Consider the following 20,802-nt stretch of genomic DNA (forward strand, 5'->3'; position numbering starts at 1 on the left):
CAGATCAGTGGAAAAAGGATAGTCTTTGGAAGACATAGTGCTGGAACAGTTGGACATCTATATGTAAAAAAATGAACTTAGTCCATACCTCTTACTGTATATACATACACATTAACCCAAAATGGATCTTAGGCCTAAGTGTAAGACATAAAACCAGAAAACTTAATACTGGAAAATCTTTGTGACCTTGGGTTAGGCAAAGATTTCTAAGATACAACACCAAAAGTGCTGTACATGAAAGAAAATTTTGGTAAGTTAAACTTTATCAAAATTAAACACTTCTGTTCTTCAAAAGACACTTAATATTAAGAGAATGAAAAGACAAAGCATACACCCAAGAGAAAACATTTGCAAATCATATATCTGATAAAAGACTTCTGTGTAGAGCATATAAAGAACTCTCGTAACTCTATAGTAATAAAAAAGACAACCCGATTTTTAAAATAGGCTAAAGATGTGAAAAGAACACTTGAGAAAAGAAGATGAGCACTTGAGAAGAAGCTCAGCATCCTTGGTAATTAGGGAAATGCAGATTCACGCCACCAGGGGACACCTCCACGCACCCTCCAAACAATGCAGTTGTTTAGATTATGATCTGTGTCTTCAAGCAAAGCCCAAGTGGGAGAACAGCGGGAGACCCAGAGTAGGATCAGTCTTAACAGAATGACGGGCAGATTGGATCCAGGTGAAGTGCAGTACGATCTTTTTGTTGTTGGAGGACTTTTGAATTCTTTGGATTTAGTTGGTGGCCGACAGGCAACATTAAATATTTTGGTCCTTTTTTCCTTAGCTCGGGGAGTACAGACAGTGAGGAAAGTACAGACTCTGAAGAAGAAGATGGAGCAAAACAAGACTTGTTTGAATCCAGTAGCGCCAACACAGAGGATAAAATGGAGGTAGACCTGAATGAACGTAAGTTGCCTTCTTCCGTATCAGCCGCTGTGTGTTGGAGATAGCCTACAGTATCTGAGATGTCTTCTGAAGGAATGGTTAAGTTGAAGCACATGTTGTCATTTGAGTCCCCTTGAAGGTTTAAGTCTCAAGGACCGGGCCTAAGGGAAGGAGCAAGTTACACCTTTGATGGGAGAGCATCTCTTTACGGTTTGGAAACCTTCTGTGTGAGTCTGGCTAGAGGATAGAGCACACTGGTAGGTCCATCCTCTGGCTACAGAGACTGGGTACCAAAGCAAAAGGGGAAAGGCCGTAGATTCTGGAAAGATGAGGAAAGACTGATCTGTAGAATCAGGAGTGCACTTAAACCAGAGGAAACACCTTAAAGCTCGAACAGTTTTAAATGGGTTCTCCACGGTTTGTTTATGAACCCTGTAATCCTAAAACTTGTCCAGCTAAGTGCTTATTTATGTTTTGCTGCTTGCTAAGAAGACTTGTGTTAGCTGGCATTATAAAAATACTGTTAACTTCTAAGAGTCCAGACAAATTTTTTTGTGAAAGAGCCATGCGGGTTGCTACTAGGGCTTTCCTCAAGGCTGAAAGGGCTTCCTGTTACCCAGGAAGGCCTTTTATGACTCAGTTCCAGAGGCTGAAACCCAGCTCTGGAGGTCAGGTTCAACCTCCTCGTAACCTCAGAGTTTAGCAGTAATCCAGCAAATCCCACGTGTTACAGACCCGAAAACGGAGAGCCAGAGAGGAAGTACAGATCCTCTGTCCTCTCACTCCTTTTCCAGCTCACCTTCTTCACGAGGACGTGATACCGTTCAAATCAGCGCGCCTTTATCAGGTTCCTCCTGTGTGCCAGGAGCTTAGAACCTACTGACGAAGTGGAGAGGTTTACCGTCCAGTGTGATGAGGACGGCGGGCCGGGGGAGCTCAGGGGGGGCCCGGCTCACCCCAGGCACCTGCAGAGACCTCCCAGAGAATGGGATGCATAATAAAGACAAGTAGGGATCAGTCAGTTTGCACAGAAGGCAACTCATATGAAGGCGCAGAGCTGTTTAATATAGCTCAAGAAAAGGGTGAGGTGGTGGAGGTGAGGCCAGAGGCCAGAGGAGAATTTTATCCTGAAGGCAGTAATCCTCCTCCTGAGGGTTTTACTAAGAATTACAGTATTTGATCTGTTTGGAGATGATCACTGTGGGCAGCAGCGTGAGAGCTGGATTAGAAAGGGCACACTGGAGACAGGAAAACCAAGAGACTCACCATTACATGTGAGAAATGGCGAGGGCTGATCAGGACAGGGGCCAGGCAGCAGCGAGAAAGAGACAGGCTGGAGACCCTGATCTTTTAGCTGTAGAGTGTCTGTGTTCACGTGTACGGTTCAGTAGTGTTGAGGATATTCACATTATTGTGCAGTAGATCCTCTAGAACTTTTCTGTGTTGCAGGGCTGAAGCTGTACCCATTAAATAACCACTCCCCATTCCCCCTGCCCCAGCCCCTGGCAGCCACCATTCTACCTTCTGTCTCTGTGAATTTGACTCCTCTAGGGACCTCATCTAAGTGGAATCACAGAGTATTTGTCCTTCTGTGACTGGTGTATTTCCCTTATCATGATGCCCTCCAGGGTCATCCATGTTGGAGCGTATGGCAGGATTTTCTTCTTTTTTAAGGCTGAATAATATTTCAGAGTCTGTGGTTCTTTGAGGTCACTGGGTGGGTGATAAGTGACTTGGAGAGAGACCACACACTTGGTATGACTCACTACCACTGTCATGGTGATGCTGGAGCTGGGTGTGGGGACAGGGAGAGATGGAGGGGGAGCATCCTGGATGAAGGTCTCATTCACCCTTACTCGATGGGGTGCGGCCTTACAGGTCTCCTCCCTCCTGACTCTGCTCCTTGGGAAGGGCTTCCTTTGCACTGACAGGTCCACAGGGGTCGAGGTGGGGCCGGGGAATGGGGGGGTGCTCCTCTCCTAGAGCTCTGAGCTGCTTCACCCCCCTGACTTGGAGAGCCTCCGCCATCCCCAGCAGTCTCTGTGGCTTCTTTCAGTGGTTTTCGGGACTGTTGAGTTTTTAATGTTAGACTAATTCTGGGGAGCTAATCTGGGAAAGAATATCCCAGAATGATAACAACAGGAAAGTCATTTTTGTGTAGCCTGATTTAGTTATGAAGTGGAACTTTGACTTGGATGGAATGAGTCTAGAACTTTGCATATGGTGGGCAGGCAAAAATGCCTGTCAGATTGACCCTTCTAAGGTTGCAGGTGAGGTTTTCAGACACTGAGGTATCATCCCTTCTCGGTGCCAGTGGAGCCCAGCCGCACACACACAGAGTGCAGTGCAGGAAGCAGGCCCTCATTTAACCCTCAGGACTAAGCAGATGGTCGTATCCAAATTGAACAAATGAGGAAACCCAGGCTAAGGGGAGTTAAATAACTTGCCCAGAGTCACAGTAAGGTGGTGTGTCTGTAAAATTGGTACACTTCTGTTGTACACAGGTACTTCTCGGTCATTTGTCTCGAGGAGAATCCCCAAATAGCTAGCAGATTCCCTAGTCTAGCATTCCTTGCTTACAACCTGGAGCTTCCAAATTGTGATAGAAAACATCCCTGATAAAGAACAGTGGTCCTCACACCCAGCTTGTCCCAGCAAGGATTTGGGGACTCAGCATTGAGTTACTGTGAAGGAAAGCATGGTGTGCGATGAGAGCGAGCAAACAAACAGACCTGATTCCATCTGAAGGGACACATCTCAGGTGTCGACATTTAAACAGAGACCGGCAGGTTGGACCCAAACTGCAGCATGAGAGGACCAGCACAGACAGGGAGTAGCGCCCCTGCAGTCCCGCCACTCCCACCTCTGAACGCACTCCTGTGCCTGCAGGACCTAGAGAGTCAAGAAGAAAAAAACTCCTCTCTACTTTCAAAACTTCACTTCTGACACCAAATGTGTGAGTTTCCCACACAGACCATTTCTCCACACCAGCTGAGTGTCCTGTGCAGCTCAGTTCAGGCACTGACTACGTGGGCTTAGAGCCAGACCACACAGGTTAAGGGCTCAGTCCCACAAGGTAGCTGCCCCGTCCCAGCCAGTACTTCTGACCAACTGGCTATAAATAGGGAGTTCCAGTGACCTCTTTGGGTTTGATTATTTGCTAGAACCGCTCATAGAATTCAGAGAAGCACTTTACCTACTATTACCAATTTATTACAAAGGATATTTTAAAGGATACAAATGGACAGCCAGATGAAGAAGTAAATAGGACAAGGCCCAGAAGGGCCCCAAGCACAGGAGCTTCTATCCCCATGGAGTTTGTGATGTGCCACCCCCTGTCGCCACCCCCAAGCTCTGAAGTTCAGCAGTTTGGGTTTTCATGGGGACCTCGTTAAGTGGGCATGATCGATTAAGTCATTGATCATTAGTGATTAACTTGACTTCCAGCCCCTCTGCCCTTCCGGAAGGTTGGGGGAAGGGGTGGTGGGCTAGGTCTGAAAGTTCCAACCCTCTCGCCACCTGGTTGCCCCTTGCCGGCCCCCACCCTGCGGCTGTCCAGGAGCCCCCAGCTGCCAGTCATCTCATTAGCACCCGTCTGTCACTTCAGAGGTTCCAAGGGTTTGGGGGGTGGGTGGTCAGAGACCAAACACATATTCCTCGTTATGTCACAGGAAGCCTTGCTGTTGTTTGTGCTAACGGTAGTAGACTGCAGGGCGGCCGTGGAAAGCATGAGTGTGGAGCGTGGCCGGGCGTGGACTGGGAAGCATTAAGGTTGTTTCCAGTTTACTGGAGTTGAATAGCCGGCATGCTTTTCTTTAAAAAAAATAAACTGTTTATTTTGGAATAATTTTAGATTTACAGAAAGGTTGCAGAGGTTGTCAGGGAATGGCTGTATACCCTTCACCCATCTTCCTCCCGACGTTAATATAACCTTGGTACCTTTGTCAAAATTAAAAAATTAACATCAACGTGTTCTTTTATGTGTGGCTTTGTATTCTTGTGTGATAATCTCTATTGGAAAAAAATCATAGAGAGGAATTGCCAAGGGATCAAAGGGAACACACAGTTTTATAATAGGGTAGATGTCACCAAACTGCCCTCCAAGTGGCTGTACCATGTCCGCTTCTACCCACGGTGTATTCGAGTGCCCTTGGCCCACAACTGTGGGCTTTTCATCATTGCACATCTGTTTTTGAAAAATACTTGTGTTATAGTAAACTACTGAGGTGTTCTCAAAATGAAATCCTTCCCCTCTTTTTAGCGCCCAGCTGGTCAGCCAGCTTTGATGTCCCCATGGAGACAACGCACGGTGCTCCCTTAGACTCTGTGGGCTCTGACGTCTGGAGCACAGAGGAGCCAGTGCCGACTAAGGAGACAGGCTGGGCTTCTTTTTCCGAGTTCGCGTCTTCCCTGAGGTGAGCATGTGCACCAGCTCTCTAAAGCTTTCCACAGGAGAACCGAGGATGCCATGGGTGTTGTTGACACTGTTGGTCACCTTGATTTTCTTCCAAGTTGAATATAGTGCCTTAAACAAGATAGAGCATCAGCAGGGGGAGGGATTGACACAGCTATGAGTTACAAGAAGAACAGTCCTCCTCCTCCTTTCATCCAGGATGAACTGGGAAAGGGGTAGATCATAACAAAGTAGGCTGGGGAGATATGGCCAGCAAGTCAGCACAGTGCTGATGAAGGTGTCGGGACAGGCTTGGGAACAAGGTGAAGCCAAAGAATTCCTGGCAGACACCTCAGTGTGGAATATTACAGAAAAATGCAGAATATATCTTGAATTGAGTAGATAATACGAGCTTGTATTTCGCTTGTAGCTGGTCTAGTGCTGTAAATTAAGGGGTGTGACAGGTATGGCTGTCAATCTTGTTAACTGTAATTCTCAGTAATAGCAACCTGTCATTTTGTAGTTTTCCTGAATAATATTGTCAGCATTTGAGTATTAACCATGGACTTCATGTCTTGTTAGACTTACTTTGATTTGATTAACGTTGTTTTATTTCATCTACTGAAAAACAATCAATCTCCAGCACCCCATTTGAAAGACTTCGTTGCTTTCCCCATCCTAACCAGTGATGTTTTTAAACAGTCACTGCTAATGGAAAACATACGAAGACAAACTGTTATGAACTAGCATGTACCGTTACAGACAAACCAAAGAGGCGACTTTACAGCACCTCTAATAATAGCAGCGAGCCCTTATTCAGAGGTAAAAGTGAGATTTATGGAAAATATCTCCAAAATATGATGAATTACTTCACTGACTCTTACAGTGCAGGACAATCAGGTTTCCAGCTCTTGCTTTTCTGGTTACTTGAGAATGTTGTTGGAGCATCTTGCTTACCTTTACAAGCCCTTATGCACAGGCCGTGTTTTCTCACTAAATATCATTAGGAGGGCCAGGCCCGCCCGCTAGGCAGTTTGGCTTGAGGTGATAAGGATTTTTGTAAAAGTGGCACTGTAGATACAGTTCATATTGTACAGCGTACGCACTGATGTGCCAGCCCTGGGAGCCTGGTGATTATGTGACCATGAGGGGCTGGGGGCATTTTGAAACTGTTTAGAAACCTCTGAGAAGTCCGTGTGTGACTGCCCTGCTGATTGAGCAGAATATCGGCCCACCCACACTCACGTGCTACTCCCAGCCGCCGTCTGTGCTCAGATCTGTGTGTCATTCACTGGAGTCTGTAACCAACTGTGTCCCGCAGTGGAACTGCAACTGATGTTTAAAGGTTTTTTGGGAATAATGATAACTGATGTCTGTTTCCCACTGCTAACCTCTGAATTTTCTCTCTTCTAAAAGTACAAAAGACTCTTTAAGGAGCAGTTCTCCAGTGGAAATGGAGACCAGCACGGAGCCAGTGGGCCCGCTGGCGCCCAGTGTGGCTGCGCTGGCAGTGCAGCCGGAAGGTGGGTGCAGAGAGCGCCAGGGCACAGCCTGTGGGCCGCTCCTTTGGTGGTGGTTCACACTATAACTTTATGCTGAGTTTTCTAGATCGGAAAAGTTGTCTTTGTCCACAAAGCAGGTTTTTTAAAAAGTTCAGGGGCTCCAAGGACCCAGGAAAATGAGATGGTGGGTCTGATGTGAGCAGGGCTATTGAGGAAAAGAAGTTGTATATGTTTGCCAGAACCACAGCATGCTGATCCTAGAACAGTAGGGATCTAAGTTACCAGTCATTCGGTTCCCTCAAGACAGGAAAGGAAACAGGCCCAGAAAGGATGAATGGCCTAGCTTTACAGCACCCAGGGTGAATAAAACCAGAACTAGTCATGTGTGCGCCAAACCCATCTTGCACCCAGCTCTTTCGTCCCTTGGAGTTTGCTTTCTTGGTGCATATGTGTATGTCTGGGCACATTTCAGGCGCTGTGGTGGTTTATTTCCTTCCCACCTTTGTGAATAGGTGAAATGGTCAAGGGTATCCAGTGGCTATCTTTTTCAAAACATGCACTTGTTCCTTGCATAGGCCCTGAACTATTTTCAACCTGATGAGGGGCGTGGGAGGTGGGGGGAGAGCACGGAGGTTAGTGAGGGGGCGAGGAGTGGGCGTGGATAGTATGTGGAGAAAACAGAGAAGCCAGTCCTTAGAAAGGAAATGAGGGTACAGGTAGAGGGCACAGGACCCAAGGGGCAGGAAGTTAATAAACCCAGAAATTAGTATTTTGTAAACATTCTATATATAGATGACATAATTTGTCCCATAGCGGTTCTACAGGTGGCTTCAAATACCCCCATTTTGTGGATAAGAAAACTCAGGCATAGGTTGGGTTCTTTGCCCTGGGCTCTGAGGTTGGTAAGTGGTAAGGTGGTAAGGCTGGGTGTGAATTCAGGAAGTCTGACTTCAGAGCCTACACTCATAACCGGTATACCCCATGGCTCCCTCTTATAGAACAAAGAAATAATCCACAGGGAACCACAAAAAGGTAACTTTAAAAAAAGAAAAGAATAGGACCCAAGTGTGGGACAAGTGAGAGGAGAAGGATGAATGAGAAGGGTGCATGGGTAAACCATGAACTGGGTTCTGGTGGGTTGTGGTTGTAGAATATACGACCACCCGTCCTGCGCTGGGAACTGGAGAACATGAGGGGCAGGAGAGTTGACTGGGAGAAAGTTGGGTGTGCAGGTAGCTGGGGAGACGGGGGGACTCACCGGTCCTACGCTGCAGGGAACCCACGCAGCTTCTCTCCTGTGGGCATCGCTAAGAGGCAGCAACAGGCAGATCATGTCACTTTCCTTCTTCTTCAAGCAGTAGAGGTAACGTTGGGTGGCTGGGTCTGCACAGATGTTCGTGACCTTCAGCTGTGTGTCCTTTTCAGCGCCAGGCAGTGTGGCCATGGAAGCCAGCTCTGATGGAGAGGAGGATGCAGAAAGTACAGACAAGGTAACTGAGACAGTGATGAATGGCGGCGTGAAGGAAACTCTGAGCCTCACTGTGGACGCCAAGACAGAAACCGCGGTCTTCAAAAGGTAACCAGGGCTACAGCGTGCTGGCAGCTGCAGGTTGTTGGAGGGGCGGGGGAGGCAGAGGGGACAGAGACCGCAGATATTAACAGCTTTAATTTGATTCAAATGTGGGTTCAGACATTAGCCTGACATCTTTCTAATATCTCCGTTAAATTCATCGAATCTTAACAAAGAGATGGAGTTTGGTTCATTAAGTGGTCCTCCTCCCCCCCCCCCCCGTTTTCTTTAAAGATTATTTATTTACTTATTTATGGCTGCGTTGAGTCTTCATTGAGGCACACAGGATCTTTCGTTGCGACGCGCGGGCTCCTCTCTAGTTGTGGCCTGTGGTTTTCTCTCTCTAGTTGTGGCACGCGAGCTCTGTGGTTTGCGGCACGCGGGCTCTAGTTGAGGTACGCGAGCTCCGTAGTTGTGATACACGGGCTTAGTTGCCCCGCGGCATGTGGGATCTTCCCTGACCAGGGATCGAATCCACGTCCCCTGCGTTGTAAGGAGGATTCTTTACCACTGGACCGCCAGGGAAGTCCCACCCCTCCCCTTTTAATAGTGTTTAGAAGACTGTAGGTTCAGAACACTGATGGATTCAAAATACGTGAGTATAAAAAACTGACAATTTCTAGCCATGATAGGAATTGCACTGGTTACAGGCAGGCTGCAAAGCTTGGACCATCTAAGCCAAAGGTTTGGTACTATACAGATCATTTTCTCCAGACATAATGCAGTCAGCAGAATTCAGTAGCAAAATGATAGCTTTAAAAAAACATATTTGGAAATTAGCCTCACTTCTAAACTCATGGATCAACAAGGAATCATAATGAAGATGAAAAACTTAAAACTGAAAGAGTAATGAAAAAGTTCTATCGAAACCTACAGACTGGGCTTCCCTGGTGGCGCAGTGGTTGAGAGTCCGCCTGCCGATGCAGGGGACACGGGTTCGTGCCCCGGTCCGGGAGGATCCCACATGCCGCAGAGCGGCTGGGCCCGTGAGCCATGGCCGCTGAGCCTGCATGTCCGGAGCCTGTGCTCCACAACGGGAGAGGCCACAACAGTCAGAGGCCCGCATACCGCAAAACAAAAACAAAACAAAAAAAACCTACAGACTGCAACTAAACCAGTGCTTAGAGCTCTGGTCTCCATCTTACACAGACCCTTTCAGATCACGAGAAGTAATGCTTCCCAACTCATGAAGTCAAGCAAAGCATGAAAGAAAAAATAGTTGTAGGCTAATTTCATGTGTGGGTCTATATGTAGAGCACTTTAAAGTTAAAAGCTAGCAAACCAAATCCAGCAATGTGTTTTTAAGTCATGACCAAGGATGTATCGCATGAATGTAAGGATGTTATAACATTGTAAAGATTATTGAAGGTAATTCACAGATAAAAGGATAAAAACCCTTTGGACCTTCGGTAGACAGAAAAGCATTTGATAAAAATTAAAGTTGTTTGTGACTATTTAGCAACCTAGGAATAGAAAATAGCTACTGATAAAAGTGTCTACTGAAAGTCTACAGCAGACTTTATTCTTAACGGTGAAGCATTATTTTGAAGAAATAGTCCCTTCAAAGACATGACCCAGACAGCGAACCCTGAAGTGACTGCTTCTCTTCAGCACTGTGCTGCTTGTCTTAGCACATGCAGCATAAATAAAAACAGATATGAAAGAGATAAAATGGTTACTGTTTGTTTGTAGGTTATGATTTTCTACATAAAAAATTCCAGTGGAATCTATAGGTAAATATTAGAATTATGAGGAAAGTTTAACAAGTTTACTGGATGAACCCACAAATCAATTGCACCTTATAAGCCAACACAAGATGTCTTAGATGTGTCCCTCCCCCTTTTTAAATGAAAAGTTAAACGCTGTCTATAACTAAGACTGAAAAAAAAACAAAGGCCTAAATAAATAGGGAGATATACTATGTTTGCTAATGGGACGATATCTTTGGCATTTCTTAACAAATTAATCTATAAAATGAACGTATTTCTCATCAAAATCCCAGTGGAGTTTTTATGAAAGGGAGAAGCAGATTGTGAGAGTCCCAGAGAAGATCAAGGGGAGCCAAGAATAGCCAAGATCATGTTAAAGAGAGTAAAGTGAGGGGGCTTCACGGTATTAGGCAGCAGGACTCACTATTATTGAGATGATGCGTGTGACCTAGGCACAGAGTTGTACAGACAGACCCCGTACACTTACGTGTTAGGGTGACATAAGCTGGTGAGGAAGGAAGGGACTAATAAATAGTGATTATCCAATGTTGGGGAAAAATAAAATTAAATCTCTCTCTCAACATAAGTATGAAAGGCAAAAGTACAACTTTCAGAAGACAGCATAAGAGAGTATCTTACAACTTTATGGTAAAGGATTTCTTAACCATAAAAAAGCCAAACCATAAGGGGAAAGATTAATAAATTTGACTTTATTTAATTTCTGGTATTCCAAAAGACACAATAAAATGAAAAGACAAGCCGTAACCCACAAAGAAACATGCAGTAGCAGGATATAGGAAGAACCTAATATCAAAGGAAGAGACACAATCTAATAATAACTTTTCTAAGTTGACAAAGAGTACAAACAAGCCATTACTGGTGGAGGAAAACAAGGAGCAGACTAACGGGTCAGCCTCAGCCTCGCGTCAGTGACAGTAATGATTCAGTGCTATTCCATGCATTTTTGTTTGTTTGTTTGTTTTGGCTGTGCCACGAGGCATGTGGGATCTTAGTTCCCCAAATAGGGATGGAACCCATGCCCCCTGCAGTGGGAGCGCAGTCTTAACCACGGGAACGCCAGGGAAGTCCCTCCATGCATGTTAATCTATTAATTCCTATCTAAATTGTTACAGAAAATAGAAAAAGTGCAAAAGCTGCCTTTATCTTTTTATGAGGCAGTGAAATCTTAATTCCAAAACAAATAAGGATAATTACGGAAAATGATCAGCTTATGTCACTTGCAAGCAAATTAAATGCAAACATCCTATATAAAATATTTGCTAACTGAACCCGACAGTATACTAAAAATAATTCATAATGATCAGTTAGAGTTTATCCCTGGACTGCAAGGATGGTTCACCATCAAGAAATCTGTCAGTGTAATTCACTGCATATTAAGAGTGAAAGAAGGTCATTTGATGTTTTTGATGAAGCTTTTGAAAAAAGCTATATATGATTAAAACACTGAGCAAATCAGGAAGAGAAATGAATTTCCTTAACTTGGTAAAAGCTAAATACCAAAACACTACACCAAAAAGTATACTTAATGAAGAAATTTTAGTTGCATTAACTTTCATGGAAGGAGCAAATAGGGATGCCCGTTGTCACTGCCACTGTATAGGCAGTCCTGGGGAGTGTTAAGAAGAAAGGAAAAAGAAATAGAGGTATAGGTAAAGGTGAGCTCGGACGTGATGAAACTGATTATTTGCAGGTGATAATGATCAACTACAACTAGGTCAGTAGCAGACTTGTAAGATTTCAGCAAAGCTGCCAGGTAAGAGAGCAATTTAAAAAATCAGTAGCCTTTCTCTACATCAGTAATAAGCAACTAGGTTGTATATAGAATAAAAAGGAAAGTGCCAGTCACAAAATACATCCAACTATAAATTATTTAGGAATTATCTTAACCCAGATATCTATAGAGAAAACTCGAAAGTGCTAATAAAAGAAGCCACAGAAGAAGATCTGGACAAGTGAAGGCCATCACGAGATGGGACAGCTCAGTACTGCAGAGACACCCACCATCACCAAATTAATCTGTAAGTTTAGTGCAGTCCCAGTCACAATTTCAGTTGGATTTTTAAGACACTTGATAAGCATATTCTAAAATTCATGTGGAATAAAAAGTTTCCCAAATTGCTTAGAGAGCCATAGAAAGGTTAAATAAGAGACTTACCCTGGCAGTACTGGTCATGCTGCAAAGTCAAAATACTTAAAACAGTGTAATATTAGCACACAGATAGTTAAAGGGGCCACTGTGGTGAGAGAGAGCTCAGTCCCAAGGCGGATGGCGTAGCAGGTGATGGAGGCGGGCTCACTCTAAGGGAACCAGTGAAGCCTGAGCACGAAGGGTGAGGCCACACGTGCAGCGCCTCCTGTGTGCCCGGCGCTGTGCCAGATGTTTTTCACGTGTTAACTCGTTTCTTTCTTTCAAGGACCCTATAAGTACCATGGCTATCCTCCCACTTTCCAGATGACGAAAATGATATACTGGAGTTAAGTGATGTGGCCAGAGTCTCATGGTAGTTAGAAGAAAATGCAGTGTATCCTGACCTGTGGACAGAAAAGGACTTCTTTTTCAAAACAAAACAAAGCAACCTCCAAAAGCGTAAACCTCATGCAAAGAATAGAATTGGATTACACCAAATTTAAGAATTTCTGGCTAATAAAGTATTGTAGACAAAATTAAGAGGCAGGTGGCAAATTGAGGGGGGGAAAGCTTACAGCTGTAAATCAGTCAGAAATTAACATTTAATATTCAAACCAGTAAGGAAAAGATGTAGAAAACCCAAATCAGAAAATGGGCAAAAAATATCGTTAGGCAGTTTACAGACAAGGAAACCCAAAGGGGCAAAACTAAGAAGAGATACTCAAAACTCATTCATATCAGACACCTCTTACTAGACTGGCAGGAATTGGAAAGGTGGGAAATGCTGAGTATTGGTGGGGCTCTGGGGCTACAGGAGCCCTGTCGCCCTGCTGGTGGGCATGCTGGCTGGAAGGATGACCAGTATTTTCCACTCCTGGGTGTAGAGCCCCGAGAAGTGTCCCAGCAGGTCCACCGGGGCCCCAGCAGGCAGTGGCAGCGTTGCAGCCCTGTGCACAGAGGCACCGGTCGCTGTGAGAACGCGGTAGAACGGGAGGTGTGCACCGTGGGATGCTGTGCTACAGGCAGCAGGAAAAGATGGCCCTCCAGACTGTGCTGGTACAGAGATAAATGCAGGGAGGTGTGTGGTTCCAGGCCAGTGATGTGTCTCAGAATACACGCACAAGAATGAAAGTAACATGCATTGAACACATCAGGATAGTTACTTTGGCGGGCAGGGAGTGGAGAATGGGGATAAATTAGGAGGAGTAATGAGCTAGACTTCCGTTCACTTTCCTCCTTGTAAGTTGCCAGACCCGTCTGAAAGCCACCGAGAAGTCATCCTAAAGTGAGGTTTTTCCTAAGCAAATCTGGGACAGGACCCCACACTAAGAATGATGGACTGTCCCGAAGGGAACCTTTAGCTGCCCTTAAGCTCAATTTAGTGCCGTCTTGAATTGTGTCAAAGTGGGAATGCCAGACACAAGATAGGCAGAAGTCTAAATTCCCCGCCCACAGACAGTTGACAGCATTTGCTCCTTGTCTTTCTCTGCAAGAGCTCTATCTAAGGGGAAAATCACCCTTTCATGTTTTGTTTCCCCAATCCTCTCTGTGACCCCTCAGGACCGGTTTTTACCTTTCTGGCCACTGTTCCTGGCTCTCTTTCCCTCATGGTTTGTCCTTCTCATGCAGTCAGAGGACAGCTCGGGAGCTCACCCTGGCTCAGGCTGCGTGGCTCACGCGACGTCAGCCAGCAAGCTGGTGGGGGATTGGCCCTGAAGGCAGAAATCTTGAACTAAAGACTCATTCCTTCAAACAGGTTCCTTTGACACCTTCACCGAGTCTGCAGTTCTGCTTATGTGCAGTCGTGGACATATTATTCCCCCAAATACCTCATTTATAGGAGTATTCTGAAACTCTTGTACATTTCTTTTTCTGTTTTGCACACTTGGCTTCAGAGTGTTGAAATCCTACCGGTATGTACAGTGATGGGGGACCATTCTTTACCAGACACCAGCTGCATTACATGGTCCCTCTTTCGGCTCCCAGTTGTGTGTGATCCTCCCCTTCCGTGGTTTCCCAGTCATGTCTGTGGTCCCTGTGATCCCCCCCGCCCACCAGCATGCTCAGCCCCGGGGCTTGGATCCATGGCCGCCATGACTTCCAGAGCCAAGTGCATGCGCCCTCCTCCTTCACCTGGTGCTGCCGCGTCGGGCGTCTAACGCTGCCTGTCGTCCTCTTTACTGCAGTGAGGAAGGAAAACTGTCTACCTCTCAAGATGCTGCTTGTAAAGATGTGGCGGAGAGCCTGGAGACGGCAGAGGGGAAGTCTGCAGCCCCCCGGCCCCCCAGCAGCAGCCCAGAGCAGAGGTAACCACCTGCTTCCGGCCGTCCTGCCTGGGCCCTGCTCTGGCTTTGTCTCCTGGGAGCTGGGAGGGAAGCTGGTATGGCGGTGGGGGGTCGTTACCGTTGTCCTCACGTGTTCAGTGACTTGCACAGAAGCATTTTCTCAGTTCCATATGGTAATCAGGGTGACTGAGCTGAGAACTTAGACGTAACAGTTCATCTCCTACTGCAGAAGCTGAAAACTAACTGGTTTTTGGAGATTCAGTAACATCACTGGCTCTTTGAGAAATTATTTGGGCTGGAAGGGTCTCTCATGCTGGCATATCCCCACCCCCCCCCTTTTTTTTTTCTTGATGAGGCACCAGGTTGAGGCTGATACTGAGCCCTTCCAGGATTGGGTTCCCTCAGTGCCGTAGTCACCCAGCTGCTAGGCACATACAAGCGGCTCCCTAGTGCCCGGTTCCCACGGATGTGTCCACGTGACACACGGGAGGGCTTTCCTGGAGACCCTTTCATATGTGTGGCTAAATACTCTCCACTCTCAGATGAGTCCCTCTTTGGTTTTGTTTTGCAAAATATTTATCTTGTCCGGATGAAGTGTGAAAATCCCACCACCAGAGCCAAGGGATTTGAAATGTGACGTTATCTGTCTAGTCACTTTTTTTTTTTTTTTTTTTTTTTTTAACGGTACGCGGGCCTCTCACTGTTCTGGCCTCTCCCGTCGCGGAGCACAGGCTCCGGATGCGCAGGCTCAGCGGCCATGGCTCACGGGCCCAGCCGCTCCGCGGCACATGGGATCTTCCTGGACCGGGGCACGAACCCGTGTCCCCTGCATCGGCAGGCGGACTTTCAGCCACTGCTCCACCAGGGAAGCCCTCTAGTCACCTTTTGCTTAGACTGAGCCCGTGGTCTGGAGGGACAGGCCCAGCCAGAGCCCCAGCCCGCAAGGGCCACCCTGGGCTGTGTGCAGCCCCGCAGGCAGGGCGAGGGCGGCCTCCTGTTGCTCCAGAGCTTGTGTGGGAAGTTCAGGACTTGCCCTTGGACCACAAGGACCTTCGCTCAGTGCTACGCAGACTGAACTGTTTTAATTAAATATATCCAAGTTTGTATATTCCTTCCATAAGGAATAAAGTAACTTTTAAAGCCATTTCCGAGAAGTACTTTCCCTCTCACCTGATGCCCCCAAATCTAGGCATTTTAGGGGCAGTGTAACCAGTGGGAACCAGCAGGGGGCACTCTCTGTTCACTGGTCAGTAAACCTGTATGTTCATAGTGTACTAAACCCTGCTTTTGTTTCTTTCATGGAAATTACAGCTGGGATGAGGGGTTTGCTTTTGTAATTAAAAACTTGTGTGTGTGTATAAAACAAATTAATTATAAGAACTACTTGTGCGTGCTGGCTCTAGTGGCAGCTTTGGGAGGAGGAGACGGGATGGCACTCCGGCTGCAGGGGAGCCAGCCCCAGCTGTGCATCTAAGGGTTTGGGCAAGTCACTTTTTTGCCTAGGGTTTGGTATGTTTTTTCAAAGGTCCTCTGTAGGTGTAATAACCTAAGCAGTCATTGTCACCTCCCTAGTGTCTCCCTGTAAATTTCCTTTATATGGAGAGCTGCCTACAAGATATCTAACCTGTCCCACTTTGGAGTCGTTGCTCCTGGAGTGTGTTCTTGGTTTCTCTGACATGAGTGATACAGCCAGCCTGTGGGATCGGTTACTGGGCTCTGGAGTGCAGAAGTGTTTGCCTCGGGGGACCCACTTGCTCTTCGTGCAGAGACACATCTGGGATGTGGAGCCCTGCCTCTCCCGATCTGCAGGACTCAGGCAGTGGAGGAGGAAGGTGGGGAGAGCCAGTGGGAGAAGAGGGGGCATCACTTGTCTGCCTGTCCTTCCTCCATCCAACACACATATGAGTGCAGCAGCCACTGGTTTAGGCCTGGTGATAAAACAGTAGCAAAACAGACCCCACAGATAATATATAGGGACATGAAGACTAAATAAAGCTGGATGAAGGAATAGGAGTCCCACTTTAGGTAGGGCAGTCGGGGCATCTGAGCTGCTGTTTTGGCGGGGACAGAGGTAGGTTTTCTGATGTGTCACATTTGCATTCTAAAAGCAATTTACGGCACTGTTGACAATGAAGATAGCCATTTGGGACTTTCTGTATGCAGTCTTACCGAGATGGTTCCTGTCACAACCAAATATTAATTTTGAGGTTGACAGATGTGCACTATTGCACGTAGAGCTTTTCATTGCCACAAAATTTTATTTTTCAGTATTAAGTATGTATGGTATCTGTGCCAGCAGTGTGCAAACAGGTACCTTGCATACGTTGTATACTTATCTCTTTGCAGGGGCGGGGGTTATTGTCCCCCTTTTACAGGGGGAGAAAACTGAGCTGAGAGAGGTTAAGACACAGCTTGTAAGTGGCGAAAGCAGGGCATGTGCCCAGCTGTGTCTGGTTCCAGAATGCTGGTGCCTGTGTCTCTGTGATACACTGAGACACCATGGAACGTAGGTAGAGTCTGCTGTGTGAGTGGAGCTAACTTCGTGGGTCTCTGTTAGAATTAGCAGGGGTCTGAAGCACTCTGTAAAGTTGGAGTGCCGATTCAAGAGTGCTTGTGCTTCCCAATTTCAGCTCTAAACATCTTTTCCCAAGTCTCGTTCATAAGACGTAGGTCACACTGTAGTTCGGCAGGAAGGTCCTGGGTACCCTGTCACCACTTTGTTCCTTTCATATCCCCCTCTCCCCCACCCCCGCCCCCCACAGCATCACCCCTGATGTTTGCTTCGGGGGAGCACGTGTTAAAGTGCACACCTTTGTTCTCAAAGTTGGTCCTTTTACAAACTTTTGTCGTTCCCCGCCCCCAGCCCCCAGTAGCAAAATCCTATTTTTATCAAGTGAAATTTTATATGGATTGCAATATACAGAACAGAGAACGAGCTGTTTTGAAGGAGGGATGAGCAAATAGCTCCTGAAGGTTCGGGGACCACTGACCAGTCTGTCCCTGTGCTTCTGAGAGGCTGAGGCGTGGTGGGTCTCACGGAGCCCCTGCTCCTCTGCAGCCCTTGCTAAGTGCTTAGTTCACCGGAGCTGAAGCTTAGAGCCGTTCAGTTAGATTTTCTGGAGCTTTAGGAAAATGCATTTAAGAAGCATTTCATGAAGTAACTGCTGAGTGCAGGCTTTGTGCTAGGCACTGCGTAGACAATGTTCAAATAAACGCTCCCCACCCTCGGGGAGCTACACGGAGTTGGTCTCACCCCGCAGGACTGAGCAGTCGAGCATGCCGGGCGATGCGGCGGTTAACGGCCCCGTATGATGAGCGAGCTCCGCTGCCGCTGCTGCTGCTGCTGACCGGGGACCGCAGGCGCCACCGTGCGGGGTCCGGGGCTGCGTCGGGAGCCCGCCGAGCCACCGCTGCTGCACTCACTCTGCAAGGGATCAGGACCAGCAACCTTTATATTCTAGAGTCTAAGACGTTGTACAGAGAAACCCAGAAGTGTACAAATATTGCACATTGACAAATACCAAGAATTTTTGCGTATGTTTATATTGTATTGTTCTAAATAATGGGTAGCCTGTGAAATAAGATCTTGCCACCCATGTAATAATAGTAGTAATACTATAGTTAAAATGGCTGTAAGAATAGTTTTATAAAAGTGAATACACAGATCTATTGTATTTGAAACATAACTATTTGACAATTATTAGTGTGACCAAAGTATTAGGCAGTTTTCATACATTTTTCACCTTGTACAAAGTTCTGAATTCATTTTTCTTCCAGGTTGGCGAGGAGTTATAGGATTGAGATGCCCTCTAAGTGTTATTTTGGTTGTTCTAACTTACAAAAGTGATTTTGAATAAGAAATACTTGGTGTTCTTTTTATAACCAGTTTTTGATTGGTAACTGTTTTCTGTATTGTTTAAAGCGGATCAAAAAATGTAAGTCTATTGGTAGAGATTAAGTATTTATTGCTACAACTTAGTTGATAAATTGATGTTATTGTAAAGCCATATGTTCTGTTAAAGTCTTGTTTGCTTGAACTGATTATCCCTACAGGTGAAACACTAGAATATTTGGAGTGTACATGGCTTGTGGTTTGGGGGTTTTTTTGTTTTTTGTTTTGTTTTGGTTGTTCATCTGCCTTTTAACCCATTCACCAAAATTTACCTTGTTAACAAGCAACACCAATGAAAGTTTCAGAGCAATCTGCGTATCTCACATACCTAAATCATATTAGGCAAGTCAGTGGAAAAATGCTCGTGCTGCTAATGGAATTAGAGTGCGTTCATTTTACAGGCTAGTGTTTTTAAACTAGAAATCAAAATCTGGCACCTGAGCATGTTAATTGTTTTACTGTACCTTGTGAGGTTTTCACTCGTAAATTCTAAACCAGTGTATTTTTTTTTAAGAACTGGTTTGTGTACATATATAGTGATTATGGATACTAATTCAGTGTAATTTATAATTTTCTATGTCAGTATAAAAATACATCACAGCCTTCTCAAACAGCTGAAGCAATATATTGTATATTGCCATATTGTCTGGTGAAAGGGTTAAATTACTTCACCTCCTGCACTTTTAGATGCAAATCAGTTTTTCATTTCTGTAATAGAAAATTATTCACGTATTTTTACATCATTTGTTTTTCCTGACCAGTATTTAAAACCAAAAGGATATTCTGAAAAATGGCCAACGATTTTTTTTAGAAGTAGCATCCCAAGCAGCGTGCCTAAACGTTACATTGCGTGTGGAAATAAAACATCAAATGTCTAATGCCTTATTTCTGATTTACTTTTCCATTGTAAATGGTGTGGAAACCTTTCATGAGGTTTCCCGAGGCAGACCTAGCCCTCAAGGACAGTGGAGTCGGCAGTGCCCCTGGGACAGACGGCAGGGCTGCTGTGCCTGGCCTTTGCGCGCCTCCTCAGGGACCCTTTCTGTTGGGAGCTCCTCTCAGAAGACACTGTCCTCGGGTGCTCTCCCCAGGACTCTAGCACTGCCAGAGGACAGGGCGCCCTTCGCTTGTCTCAAGGATGCTGACTGATGCGGCCCGGACCTCGGGGACTGTGGAAGGACGGCACGCTCTTGTCTCGCCTGGTGGAGAGCTTTGTGGGCACCGACTTGGCTCCAGGGGTGCACGCGCTGCCCCTGTACCGTCTGGATTTGCTTGGCTTCTCCATCCCACCCAAGGTAAACACGGTGTCTTATTTCATCCCACCCACTGCTGATGAAAGGGCACTCAGGGTTTCTCCTTGGGGTGGTGTTTTGTTCTGCTCGACTCGCGTGGCAGGGAGGGGGCACGGGTGGGCAGCACAAAGGCTGTTGGGGGTGGGAGGGTGTCAGCCCCGGGGGCAGGAGCGAGCACAAGCTCACTGAGTTTCTACTTTCATTTCTGTGGGTTGGCCATACTGAATGCGAGACTAACAGATGTCTACTACACCATACCTGTATTAAAAAACGACAACAAAATAAAGCCTGATTCTTTGTTTCTAGAAGTCTTCTCTTGTACCTTGCTTGGGCTTTAATAACTAGACAGGGTGTGGGGCCTTAATGAGAGAACCACCATTGGTTTTTGACGGGTCAGGCTTCCTGACACCAGCTCTCGTGCTGCATGCACCAGATCCTGCGCCGGGGAGGCCGAGCAGCTGCACCCAGGAAAGAGCCCGCTGTCCGCGGGCTCGGGGGCTTGTCCTGCCCAAATGGCAGGAGCAGCCAGAGCCCGACGCGCAGGGGCTCTGTGCACTTTGTTCAGGGGATCTGCTGCGAGCTTGTGCTGTGTCTGTCCTCCGTGTATAACACCTCCCCAGCCTGGGGTTTTGGCATCCAGCCCCAGGAGGTAGCTTTGGAGGCAAAATTTCTCAGGTGTTCCATAGTGGTGTTTAGAACGTGATGCTGTGTCACAGCTGCTCCTTTTCCCTCCTCCGTCTGTTCGCATAAGCAAGTGTCCCCCTGGCTGTTATCAGTGCCCCAGAGCCAGCTAGTCACCACGTCCCCCTGTGCTAGTCTGGGCACACACCTCTGGGCCCCCGGATGCCGCAGGCCCCGCTGAGCGCTCAGAGCCATGGGCTCCGGGCCGGGGCTGGCATTCACTCACAGGCCGCCCCACCCACCCAGGATGGAGAGCTGCTTTTTGTCTCAGCTGCTTTTTCTGTCCGATGGGGAAACCACAGCCACGAGTTCATGGATCTAAAGCACATAGAACAGTTCTTGCCTTACTGTAAACACTTCATAAATGTTAGTATGTGCTGTCTCCTCACTTCTCAACCCCCTAAGGTCACCTACTGGCCTTTCTAAATCCTGGCTTTG

At 46.6% G+C, this 20,802-nt stretch overlaps 1 protein-coding gene across 17 annotated transcripts in view; it reads left to right on the forward strand.

Moving 5' to 3' along the window:
* The window catches only part of PPP6R3 (protein phosphatase 6 regulatory subunit 3), a 126,904-nt gene extending 106,916 nt beyond the window's left edge, over positions 1 to 19,988 (forward strand). For 16 of the 17 annotated variants that reach the window (XM_029207515.1, XM_029207504.1, XM_029207514.1 and 13 more), the window contains 6 exons: positions 791 to 912; positions 5,153 to 5,306; positions 6,701 to 6,807; positions 8,212 to 8,362; positions 14,401 to 14,520; positions 17,760 to 19,988. In XM_029207515.1, coding sequence (XP_029063348.1) covers positions 791 to 912; positions 5,153 to 5,306; positions 6,701 to 6,807; positions 8,212 to 8,362; positions 14,401 to 14,520; positions 17,760 to 17,811 — 706 coding nt within the window. In that variant the 3' untranslated portion in view covers positions 17,812 to 19,988. The remainder of the gene's footprint in view (positions 1 to 790; positions 913 to 5,152; positions 5,307 to 6,700; positions 6,808 to 8,211; positions 8,363 to 14,400; positions 14,521 to 17,759) is intronic. The other variant, XM_029207518.1, reaches the window with a different exon arrangement.
* The last annotated feature ends 814 nt before the right edge of the window (positions 19,989 to 20,802 follow it).

The sequence above is a fragment of the Monodon monoceros genome, unplaced genomic scaffold, assembly GCF_005190385.1.
Source record: "Monodon monoceros isolate NGI ecotype Baffin Bay Population unplaced genomic scaffold, NGI_Narwhal_1 Super_Scaffold_7, whole genome shotgun sequence".
Taxonomy (NCBI): Eukaryota; Metazoa; Chordata; class Mammalia; order Artiodactyla; family Monodontidae; genus Monodon; species Monodon monoceros.